Below are 12,480 nucleotides of genomic sequence, written 5' to 3' on the forward strand. Positions count from 1 at the left end.
CCCTCCTTACACAAGACTTCCCTCTCCAGAGATAATCCCTAGTGTCTGTTCATAGGATTTTTCCAACACATAAGGGATCAATAGCACAAAAACACTTTCAAAACAGTCAACCGTGTTACTCAACTGTGTTACGGTCAACAGTGCAGGGGACCAATTCGGCACTTTTTTAGGAGAAAAAACAGAGCAGACAAACCCATCTCCCTAGAACACAAATCATTTTGTTTGTTTGTCTGTCAATATGGAGATAAATTGGCAAAAACATACTCCTCCTCAACTGTCATAGCTGATGCGTAACACCATTGACGGTAACACGGCTTGACATTTCAGCCATTTTTATGGTGTTGTGCTAACTGAGGACCTCAGAAGTTCCACCACAACACCTTAATAAATTCATGTATTTGTATGCTTTATCTGTGTTTTTCTACATGTGATTTCTAATTCAGATTCTTATGAATATGTTGATAACACAGTTGACAGGCAATTTTCCCACTATGAGAACATGAAAAATAATGGATTAAATTATGGAAGGATGGAGCTCAAAACTTACCAAAAAGTCTTCCCATATCCTGCCAAAGAGGTTATGACATCACGTGATGTTATTCGTATGGCCTAAGACCAAACCATTACTGATTTATGGAGGGGGTTTCAGACCGTGACACGGTTAACATAGTTTTTGTGGACACACACAAAATGGCAAATTTCATGTATAATGGAAAGCACAATGGTCTTTCTGACAGTTTTGTTATATTGTGATGATTATTGTGAATCAACATTTGCAATCGTCTTGGGCAAAACAAGTTTCTTTACATGCTAATATGAAGACTGAATCTGACATTTGGAGAACAGGACGGCATGAAAACACCCAAAACCAGTATTAAATATTCATTCTTGGTTAGGAAAATAATGCCATGTCTTCTCTTTCTGTATTATATGAAAGATAAATGTGTGCTAATGTCCAAAACATCATTGGATGCAGTTAATAGTTAGTGGAATTGGTCAATAAAATCCATGGACTTAAAAGCGTAGCCGAATCGTAGAATGACCCATACACTATTTCTTATTATTGACACAGGCAAGTCGCCTGCGACATCTTGCCCTTCGGTCACTTCGGGGCAGTTATGGGTGAGCGGTTAGGGCGTCAGACTTGCATCCCAGAGGTTGCCGGTTCGACTCCCGACCCGCCAGGTTGGTGGGGGGAGTAATCAACCAGTGCTCTCAATGACTGAGGTATCCTGAGCATGGTACCGTGCCGGTGAGGCATAAATGCAATTTTGTTGTGTGCAGTGGAGTGCTGTGTCACAATGACAATGGGAGTTGGAGTTTCCCAATGGGCTTTCACTTTCACTTTGGCTTTCACTATTCTATACCCAATGTGGCCCCAGGGCCAAAATAATTTCCCACCCCTGCTTTAAGCCTTTACAGTTATTCTCACCTAGCCACATTGAGTTTAGATCTTTAGTTTAGACCTTACTTTTCATGGGTTTGCCTTGGCTAGGTAAGCAAGGTATCCACACTGTGAAGCAGCAAACAGCAGCCACTGAGATCAGACTCCCCCTCATCCTCATCTGACAGGGGAGAGCAATAGATGATGACAAGATGACAGCTGATAGGAGAGAGCAATAGATGACTGATTTAGATAGCAATGTGGTATGAAATCACGACATGGTCATAGGGAGTAGAAGAAAGGATGTGTGATCATTGAAAATAAACACTGTGTGTGTGTGTGTGTGTGTGTGTGTGTGTGTGTGTGTGTGTGTGTGTGTGTGTGTGTGTGTGTGTGTGTGTGTGTGTGATTAAGACTTAAAGGAGTGAATACTTACAACCAAACTCTTTGGATAAACATTAGGCTAACTGCATTCATGAGAATCTCCATAGACACGAGTGCATGAACATTATCCCATGTAGGCCTATTCCTATTATGGCAAACCACCAAAACTGTACACAAAATCAAGCAAATCAAGAAAACCCACCTGTACCACTGGGAGCAGGGCTGACTGCACACTTAACATACAAATATAAACAAAAACAACTTATTTAAACTCAGCTGTAATGTGGAGAAGAGCTGACTGCAGTGTTGTAGTCGTGGGAACGACTGAGGCAGGAACTGGACTGAAGACAGCAGCCAGGTGGCACGGCATCTCTGGGTCTGGTGTGTGTGTGTGTGTGTGTGTGTGTGTGTGTGTGTGTTGCAGTTCTGTGGTGTCTGGTGGTAAACCCCTACTGCTTCCTCTGCTACAGAAGCTAATTAATTCACACACATTGTAACCAGGGCTGAACTACCTATGGTGATTCACACACATCGTAACCAGCACAGAGTACAGAAAGGGGGAAAGTGAACAGTGAGTGCGTATACATGCAGTTCAGTATCCCGAATATGATCGGGATATTAAGTATCCCAAATTTGCGTTTGCGCATATAAACACTTCAGTATCCCGAATAAGCCCTTATTCGGGATACTGAGAAATCGGGATATGCTAGGTGGAGTTTTCCGAAAGAAGCCGGGATACTGAGGCATGTATACACCTTATCCCGAATACAGGGGCTTCCCATGGAACGCTGTTGCTGGTATCCAGGCTACACGCATTTGAAGAGAATTCTATAACGGCCAAGAATGTAGGCTGGGATATAACGTTCTGTGCGCATATAAACACCTTATCCCGAATATGATCATAACCGGGATCTGCCTCATATTCGGGATACTGAACTGCATGTAAACGCACTCAGTGAGTGCGTATACATGCAGTTCAGTATTCCGAATATGATGGGGATATTAAGTATCCCAAATTTGCGCTTGAGCATATAAACACTTCAGTATCCCGAATAAACCCTTATTCGGGATACTGAGAAATCGGGATATGCTAGGTGGAGTATTCCGAAAGAAGCCGGGATACTGCCGCATGTAAACACCTTATCCCGAATATGATCATAACCGGGATATGCCTCATATTCAGGATACTTAACTGCATGTATACGCACTCAGTGTCTGACTGCTACAGATGCTAATAACCTCACAAGTAACAACGTAACCTGGGCTGGACAAAGGCCACTTAAATGTAAATGTTGATTTCACTGAACTTCTAAACAGTGGTAACAAGGCCTGTATACAGTTGTTGTACCATGTGGTGTTCTTTCAGAAATGTTATTATAGATTTAGACACAATGTTAACCAGTCTCTGGGTTTTTCTTCTCTGGGTTACCCACGCAGACGTGTGGAGCTCTGCTCTGCTCTTGTGGTGGCTGACTGTGGCCTCTCTCCTCACTGAGTGTCTCCGCGTGATGCCAGGCCTACTGCCTCAGGATCACAATGGGTGACTGGGGATGCAGTTGACGCTGCGTCTGGCAGTGCGGTTCTGGTATCCAGGTACTTCATGGCTCGCTGAGACCAATGTGAATATGGACTTGAGCATATGATTTTGCCACTCACAGTTTCAAATCTGTAATGAGAGAAGATTCATCTTCATCATATGCATCTGCCATTGCTAGTCATTGAACTAAAGAGTTATATTAGAGAACTTATAACTTACTTTATAGATTGAATTCCACACAAAGATGCATGTTGGATGGTGTACCCACGCAACATGGTCATAGGTACCATGGTCAGTGGTAGTCTTATGCAGCATGTATCCACCGTAGGGACGCTTGCTGGGGATTACATTTATGGTTAGTTGGCTTTACAAGGACAGTGCCGTTACGTGTATGCTCCACTTCTCTAGGTAAAGTAAAACTCGAACCACATAATGATTTTCATAGCATGTCTGTGTACCGTCTACACCTGGCATTACAGCCATTTACGTGATATCAGACTGTTATTTTCTTGGAGAAGCTTATGGTTAGGCCTACTTGTTATTTACTGTAAATAGGTCATGGCATGTATATTTCAAAACCTTAATGTGTAATGTTTGGAAAAGTGTCATCATAATTGGATAATTTACAGCACATTTTAAAACTACGTAATGCAGTATATAATATGTATGCAAGTGAAAACAAGCACTGATAGGGAGGCTAGTGTACCGTATGGGGGTCACTCCAGGGGACAAAGTAAATGTGTTAATGATTTACTAGTTAATGCTGCAGCAACAACAGTTTGCAATTGATATAGGTGGAAAGATAATGAAATTCATCTTTCAGCTGACACAGGAATACACAATTGACCATTTAAAGTTGTGAGAGGTGTATAGAATTATATTACAGATATTGACCATTTGCATTTTAGCACTGGTGGATATATGAAAAACATTTGTGGTCGCACACTCAGAACTTCATGCAGTGCTTTTAAAAAATCACACCAACCTTTCCGCTTACCGACAATTGTTTTTCATATAGTTCACTATTGGACCACCGTGCGCACCTCACACACCTGCAGGTGTTGATTCTTTATTGACTGTTGACACTGAAGGTGTAGGCTTCCTGTTGTAACATGAAGAGTTAAGTGTCAGATTAGAGGTTGCTGGTCCCTTGTGCTGAACAGTTGGCGTGGTGGTAGGATTTAATGTCATAGTCTCATTATTCTGATCAGGAGAGCTGGTGGTTTGGTCTATGTATGACGGGCCTGGACTGGGAGGCTGTGGTGTTGGGCGTCTCTTGGTCTTCTTGTCTAGGTATTCCATAGCGTCTCTGGTCCGTCGGCTCTCTGGATCTGAACATACAATCAGCCCCTGCGGCACCCTGAACCTGTAATAAGATAAGGAAGGGTGTGTCAGAAATAGAGATGCACCGGATCCTGATTTTTAGGATCCTGCTGGATACCGGATCCACTGCTTAAGATCCTGCCGGATCCGGAACTGAATACCGGAACCGGATACCGGATCCTACGAAAGGGCTGAAACACATAGCCTTCTCACACACGTGGGCCCTTTTTATTACATTGGCTCAAACTATTTTTTAGACTCATTGTCTTACTGTCACACTGCCTGCAACGACCACTTCCAAAGGGCTTTCACTCCATGCAGCGATTGGGGTTGTGACTGAAAAGCCTCGGCTACCGGATCCTGGATCCTGGAACCGGATCCGGATCCTGTGAAAAACCCTATTATCCTGCCGGATCCGGAACCGGATCTTGGATCCGGTACATCTCTAGTCAGAAATGGATGTTATTTTGTATGTAATGGATGACAGTATTTTATCTGTACACTAATTACGTTAGTAGCAGAATATTTACCAAATAGCCTTGATGAGACATGGGGGTTGGCGTTGAACAGTGTAACTTTGCAGCCCCTCGAGAGGGATTCTCTCTATGGTCTTTGTCAGCCACGGACAGGGACAGTTGCTCACAGGAGTGTTATCTGTTGAAGACAGTAGGATATGATGTGTCAGTAAAGTACTCCTATACCACCCTTATTGACAGACAGTAAAATTAAAGTTGTAAAATTAAAGTTGTCTATGATAGTCTTGACATAAAGTTAACTATTGGACCACCGTGCACACCTGACCTCACACAGTTTGCCTTTATTTAAACTAAAGAAAGACTTCACAGGTGGATGGATGTACATTCAGAATGCCACATTTAACAGTTAGTGCATGATAGAATTGGCAGTTAAAACGTGCCCATATTACTCTAATAATTACAGTAGGCTATATATAATTACAATATTATGATTTTTGAGTGGTCCCAGACTAGGATAGACGCAGAGTGAAATACGCATTCATGTGATGAAAGGCCATATTATGAAAATCATCACATAGATAATTTAATGAAATAGATAAACGATCAAAAAGACAGTTAATGACTCACCAGCGTGCCCGCTGATAAGGCAAAGCGTGAAGCAGCAGAGAACGGTGACAATCTTCAACTCCATTTTGTGGTCTGATACACGGTCAGTGATAGCAACCCTAAAGAGCCCATGGCTTGTTTACTCAATTTGTTTGCATATTCTCTTTCTGTGTGCGACTGTCTCTTTATGCCCTCCCCTATGTAAACAGTTTGCAGAAATCAGGAAGGCCTAACAGCAAATATATTTTGTCAAGATTACTAGCTATTCACAGTGCATTGATTACTTTTATTTTGTATTATATTGAATGGAGGTTATTAAACTGGCAGATCCACTGTACTCAGATGTATTTAGTATGTAGAAAGTAGTGAGCACACTCTTGGTCATCTACTCCTGCTAATATCGTCCCCGTCCAGGTTTGCTGCCTGTGGGAAAAAGTGAAAGCAATGGGGGAGATTTACCTCTCAGGTAGTCTATCGCAGGGGTTCCCAAACTTTATCATGGCAAGGCCCCCCATTTACTGGTATATTCCAGCCAAGGCTCTCCTTACATGGGTTGTGCCACACTATTTTTTCTGGGCTACCCTTTCACAACCATAGTCTACGTCTGCGTCAGTACCCCATTCAGATATATAAAATCATAGTAGTATTGTTTTAATTTCCATTGATTCTGGATGTTGCGTTGCGAAACATTGACCCTTGGCGCCTGGAGCTACATGACGCAACATTCCGGCACATGAGATTTTAGATATTTTTATTTAAAAAATATTGATGTGTCAGAGCTGAATGAACACATTATAGTGCAACACGAGGGCCCTGGCGTTTCAATGCAACTGACTTCAAGTTTTTATGTGCTTCGGAGGCGGAGATATTTAGGTTTTTATAGGCTGAGGGCAACTTTTCCCAAAAAGAGCTTAGGCTTCAGCAGGTGTTTTTGCAGGTGTTTTAGACATCAATGGGTTAATACATTATTGTGATGCATATTGCTTAGCTTACTTTTTGTTTATTTTGGCTTGCATTAATTATTTGATTATTAATTTTGTTTTGCTGTACATTTCTTGGCAACCTGCCACTGCCCTCTTATCACCCCGCGTGGACCCCCACTTTGAACCCACTGCTATAGAATCACTATATACAGTATATCACGTAAGTGAGTACACCCCTCACAGTTTTACAGATTTGTGAGTATATCTTTTCATAGGGAAGCATTAAAGAAATGTCACTTTGACACAATGATTAGTGGCCTTTACAGTATTTCTCAATTGGTTTTGTACATTTCTTGAATCTCTCTCGCAATTTGCAAAACATAATATTCATTCTCAAAACAGCTTTAACAAATGGCAAAACACTGTGGATGACCTGCAAAACTGAGTCTCTTGCTCAAAACCCAAGTTTTTGTGTCAATGAACGTATCAGTGCCAGCAGAATGGTTAGTCATTGTGTCATAGTGTGGTCCGTGTATGGACAAATCGCTTTGTCATGTTGTTAATTGAATAGCACACTCTTGAGGATCTTTTCTGAAGCAAAATGTTGTTTAGATTAGATGGGAAATGTTGTAAATTCGACTTTATATTACATTGATTAGATAAGATTGTCCTAGATATACATTTAGACTACGACTATTATAATGAAGTTACCGGTATAACCTACTAAAAAGGAACCCTACACTGAACTTACCTGACTCTAAGGATGTATGCAGCAAACGTGGTAGTCAGCATGTAAGAAACTAAATGTCTGGATGCTGTGTAAGGGCAACCAAGCTTACCTTCTGCGACCCTGGGCGAATGCAAGCATTAACATCAGTGTCGGACAACTCTGTCTTCCGAGCCTTTTCCCCAGCTGGCTCTCCTCCGATGGTCACAGATGTAGGGAAAACCCCACACAATACATAAAATCCCCAAAGGTCGGTACATCCATAAATGTGGCCACGCAAGATCATGGTCCATACACAAAGGCCCATCAGTCAGTCTTCAGAACCCTGGGCAAGCTAGCTCCAATGCCAGCCTCATGCAGGGCATGCGAGAACCGCTTCTTTCCAGGTCTCCTATCTGCTGGTGGCTTCCCCGCTCACCTTTTCAAAATGGCTTCCACTAGATCTTAAAGGCTCAGAGCCGCAAAAGGTAGTCAGTGCCCCCATGTGGTGTGGATGTGTTAGTGTGCTGTACTATTTCCAATGCACCTAAATTAACCCTTTCATTACAATATATATTGACATGTTTTCTCATTGCAAAATGAGAAAAATAGCAAACTCTGGTTGAGGTGTCAAAATGCGCCCTCTACCATCCCTTTTTACTTGTCTTGCAAGCCCATGTGAAAAAAAATCTAGAACTGTAAAGCAAAATAAATTTGAAACAATACACTGATACTGTATAAAGTGCACTTACTGTCTTGTGAAATTCTAGGGAAATATTGTAATTTTGCGTGGAGCGTAATTATAAAGGGCACATGAGGCATAGAGTAATATAATGCAGTACAGTGCCTATTGTTGTATTGCATGCCTGTTTTCTCTATCCCTTCTATTGCCTTTGATTAGAGAGAGTCAATATTTACCTGTGAGCAATTTACCAATTCAGATCACATTTATAGATAAAAATCCAATGGAAATTATACAGTGCTTATCACATTATGACAGCTTGGTAAGTCATTTTGCATGTCAAGACTTAAACTATGGCATAAGGCCTAAATGTTTTGGGGGGTGAGATAGTTTTGTGTATTCAGTGACAATGCTTTTTGAGCGATATGACAAAAGCAATTGATAATGTACGAAAAAGCTGAGAATTGTACACAACCATCTGCAGGGTGACGAAAGCATTAGATAACAGCAGGAAGTCAAAATTGAACAAGAAGTTCTGAGAATGATTATTCTGTTGTGAGAAATGTACAAAACCAATTGAGAAATACTGTAAAATACTTTGAATGGGGAGAGTATACAAAGAGAATCAGTGTTCATTGATTGCAACTTTTATTATGCAAGACAAAGCAAAAGACCAAGGTTTAAAGTTCACACATGTGGAAAAAAACAGCTCACAGTATATTAGGGGTCTTACACACCAGAGTGGTAAAGCGCCCTTATTGGTTATACAATATTGGTACACAGATGGTAGTAAATGCCTGAAGTAATCCAATTTCAATACTTATGTATGGCTAGTACAGATGACTTGACAAATAATGCTCATTAATGCATTCATTTAAAATGGTCTCTGGCTAAATTGTTTGCTTGCTAAGGCAGCTGTTAAGCAAATGGATAAGACCATGATTATCAGGCGCAGCCTAAATGGCATTAACTCTGCATACACAGTGTCACCTCCCTCCTCCACTGCATATTCCTCCAGACCTACTGGCTGTGTGAGGGTGGTGTCTGTGTAAGGCTTTTGTGTCAGGGGGTCCTCTTTTGGAAATGCAGTTACAGGGCCAGTGGGAGTGTTAGTGGGGTCGTAGGCATGTGCATTTTTTCTCAGTCATTTCAAATTTGTGTTAAAGTTTGGTTTTCACTCCCAAATTGAAGTTTAGGGTCTATAAAACAATTTGGGTTCGAGTGTCAAACACACAGATAACAAAATGGCCTGCGGGGGGCGCTCTAAAATATATAAACTGCTATAACTTTTTATTAGTTTAACCAAATTTAACATATGAGGTATGCATGGATTCAGCATTAAGAGGAGGAGCTGGTGAGATAAGTATTTGGTTACCAGATTAAAGACACACTCTGTCATAAACACACTTTTAGCCCATGGACAGCAAAATTCAGGGGTTTTTTTAAGATAAAGGCTGGAAATGCCCTCCAAGTTGCAATGAAACACCATTTATTGTTACAAGTTATTGTAAATTAAGCCTGGTATATCATTCATCTTGATTTGTTCAGAATATCCCTGAAGCACAAAGATACCTAGGATACCTATACGCAAATATGGCTGCATAAAGCCTATGTGATATTTAGGACCCAACTTGCAACTTTGAGTTTATGAATTTAGGATCATGAGTATCAACTTTTTTCGATGAAGCCATATTCTATTCACACATAAAATCACAAAAAAAACGTTATATCTGGAAGAAAATAAATCAATAATAACGATAATAATAATAATAATAATAATAAGACTGCATTTCCGGAGAGACAATGCTATTGGTATGCTTGCGGATTATGCACACACACACACACACAGAGCTGTTGTATACACACACAGAAACACGAGGGAAAGAGATAGAGATGTGTGTGTGTGTGTCTCTGTGCGAGAGAGAGAGAGAGAGATGTGTGTGTGCGTGTGCGTGTGTGTGTGTGTGTGCGTGTGCGTGCATGTATGGAGATGCTTCAGGTGCCTTTCAGCAATGGGTGGGTAGGGAGAGGTAAGGGTGGGATTCGAACCTGCAACCCTCTGACAGACCAACACCCTACCCAGTAGGCCACTGCCACTTACTGACAGCAGAGGTCTAAAGTACAAGGCTGCATGTGTGTGTGTGTGTATGACTGAAGATTCTAAAAGGTGACAGTTTGGCAGTCAATAGCTGAGTAATATGTGCAGCCTTATTTTTACGCTGTCATATCTCCAAAAGTTTTGCAAGTTGTCAGATGATATTTACACACAAATGGCACAAACCTGCTCTTCATGTCAAAGCTGAGATCACATTTCTTGGCCAAATGGTTCAGTCAAAAAATGGACATATTCAGGCCTATGCGCTGAGCTGTTCACACATTGAATGGGGTCACATCATAGGGATTTTAAAACTGCTCTCTCTGAAACATTTTTAAGAGTTGGCTTATGATCTTCACACAGTTTGTATTCAGAGCCAAGACCTCTCTGACAGTGCCTTTACCTAGTTGATACCTATAAAAACCCCAGGACAGGTCACCTGCCACGGTTTGTGACATCATCATCTTGACCATTCTACCATTCATTTCAATGAGGGGGAAAACAGAGAGAAAACTGAGGAAAAACAAGACTGGTGAACGAATGAAAGGGGGTAGGCCAGCGAAAAATACTCCACCCTGAGACCTTTTCGAGCCGTTCGTTTTGGCACTCAAACCGTGTCACTATCTCGAACGCTGCAACGATTCAAAGCCGCCGTACTAATGAATGGTGATTCCCATATGCCGAGGTGAATGGAAAAATGTATAATAATAATAAACTGTTGATGAACAATTAATATGCTTTCCCGCAAGCATACTAAATAAACTGTTGGAGAACAATTAGTATGCTTGCTGGGGGCAAGCAGAGGCCTTTGGCAAGCATACTAAAGAATACTATAGGACTATTTCATACATGGTAGACACAATCATCTGCTCTGGGAACTGTCCATTTGTTACCAGCGTAGTGGACAGGAATGAAAACCTTATTATCTGCATTTGCCAGAAATGCCTGCCAATCTGGTAACAAATGAACAGTTCCCAGATTTGGACTATACTACCAAAGCAATGCAGTTGCCAAAGATGTTTTCCAACTAGAGGTGGAGTGCAGCTGTACTAGTACTTGTACAAATAGACCTGCCAGATCTCGGTGCAAGTGCATGAAGGCAGAGTTAAAGTGCACACGTCTGTGCAAGTGCACATACAATTTCTAAGACTGACCACTGACTGTTTTTGCATCTGTTCTCTGTCATAGTTATTGTACAGTGGAGTATTGGAATAAATGTTAGCCCTATGGTCTTCTGTTTACTTTTTGAATGCGAGAAAAAATGATGTTCCCCATAGTATTTATCATCATCATCATCATTATTATTATTATTATTATTATTATTATTGATTTACTTTCTTCCAGATATAAAGTGTTTAAGTTGTGAATAAAATGATGGCTTGATTGAAAAAAAGCTGGTACTCATGATCCTAAATTCATAAACTCAAAGTTGCAAGTTGGGTCCTAAATATCACATAGGCTTTATGCAGCTATATTTGTTTATATGTATCCTAAGTATCTGTGTGCTTCAGGGATATTCTGAACAAATCAAGTTAAGTGATAACCCAGGCTTTATTTACAATAAATTGTAACAATAAATTATGTTTCATTGCAACTTGGAGGGCATTTCCACCCTTTATCTTAAAAAAGCCCGGATTTAGCTGTCCATTGGCTAAAAGTGTGTTTATTACATAGTGTGTCTTTAATCTGGTAACCAACTATTTAGCCCACCAGTTTCTCCTCTTCATGCTGAATCCATGCATACATCATATGTTAAATTTGGTTTAACTAATCAAAAGTTATAGCAGTTTATATATTTTAGAGCGCCCCCCGCAGGCCATTTTGTTATCTGTGTGTTTGACACTCGAACTCAAATTGTTCTATAGACCCTAAACTTCAACTTGGAAGTGAAAACTAAACTTTAACATCAATTTGAAATGACTGAGCCTATTACGACTCCACTATGTAGGATGAAGGGCTTGAAGGCAAATTAGTAGACTTGGTGGTTGACTGTCTTGTTATCAATGGAGGTGGTGTGGCAGGATGTTGAGGTGGTGCTGGAGGAGGAGGAGGTGGAGGTGTTGGTGTGATAGGAGGTGGAGTTGGTGGGGGAGGTGGAGGTGTGGTAGAAGTTGTTGGAGTTGTTGGTGTGACAGAACTTATGGGAGTTGGTGATGTGGTAGAAGTTGTTGAACTTGGTGCTGTGGTAGAAGTTGTTGGAGTTGGTGCTGTGGTAGAAGTTGTTGGCGGTCCTCGTGTGTTAGAAGTTGTTGGCGGTCCTGGTGTGGTAGGAGGCGTGGAGTTGGCAGTGGGCCACAAAGATTTGGTGTCGAATCCAACTGTTCCATAGCATGCTGAGGCCACTGTTCATTTGGATTTGAACAT

At 41.2% G+C, this 12,480-nt stretch overlaps 1 protein-coding gene across 2 annotated transcripts; it reads right to left on the minus strand.

The window, feature by feature from the left end:
- Positions 1-3,028: 3,028 nt before the first annotated feature.
- On the minus strand, positions 3,029-5,832 carry LOC134466638 (eotaxin-like). Of its 2 annotated transcripts, XM_063220523.1 has the most exons (5): positions 5,732-5,832; positions 5,159-5,282; positions 4,358-4,671; positions 3,525-3,642; positions 3,029-3,434 (listed from the first exon to the last, which is right to left on the minus strand). In XM_063220523.1, the coding sequence occupies exons 1-5, from the start codon at positions 5,793-5,795 to the stop codon at positions 3,257-3,259; spliced, it is 798 nt and encodes a 265-aa protein (XP_063076593.1). In that variant the 5' UTR covers positions 5,796-5,832; the 3' UTR covers positions 3,029-3,256. The 2 variants fall into 2 exon arrangements, with proteins under 2 accessions (XP_063076593.1, XP_063076594.1); XM_063220524.1 differs by lacking the exon at positions 3,525-3,642 and having other exon boundaries at positions 3,356-3,434.
- Positions 5,833-12,480: the final 6,648 nt, after the last annotated feature.

This window comes from Engraulis encrasicolus, chromosome 16, assembly GCF_034702125.1.
Source record: "Engraulis encrasicolus isolate BLACKSEA-1 chromosome 16, IST_EnEncr_1.0, whole genome shotgun sequence".
NCBI classification, from domain to species: domain Eukaryota; kingdom Metazoa; phylum Chordata; class Actinopteri; order Clupeiformes; family Engraulidae; genus Engraulis; species Engraulis encrasicolus.

Excerpts from the sequence above, each read along its gene's own strand:
- LOC134466638 (XM_063220523.1), bottom strand. The coding sequence starts at position 5,795 with ATGGAGTTGAAGATTGTCACCGTTCTCTGCTGCTTCACGCTTTGCCTT. Across the intron at positions 5,283-5,731 it reads CCTTATCAGCGGGCACGCTG|ATAACACTCCTGTGAGCAAC; the intron begins GTGAGTCATTAA and ends TGTCTTCAACAG. Across the intron at positions 4,672-5,158 it reads TGTCTCATCAAGGCTATTTG|GTTCAGGGTGCCGCAGGGGC; the intron begins GTAAATATTCTG and ends ATCTTATTACAG.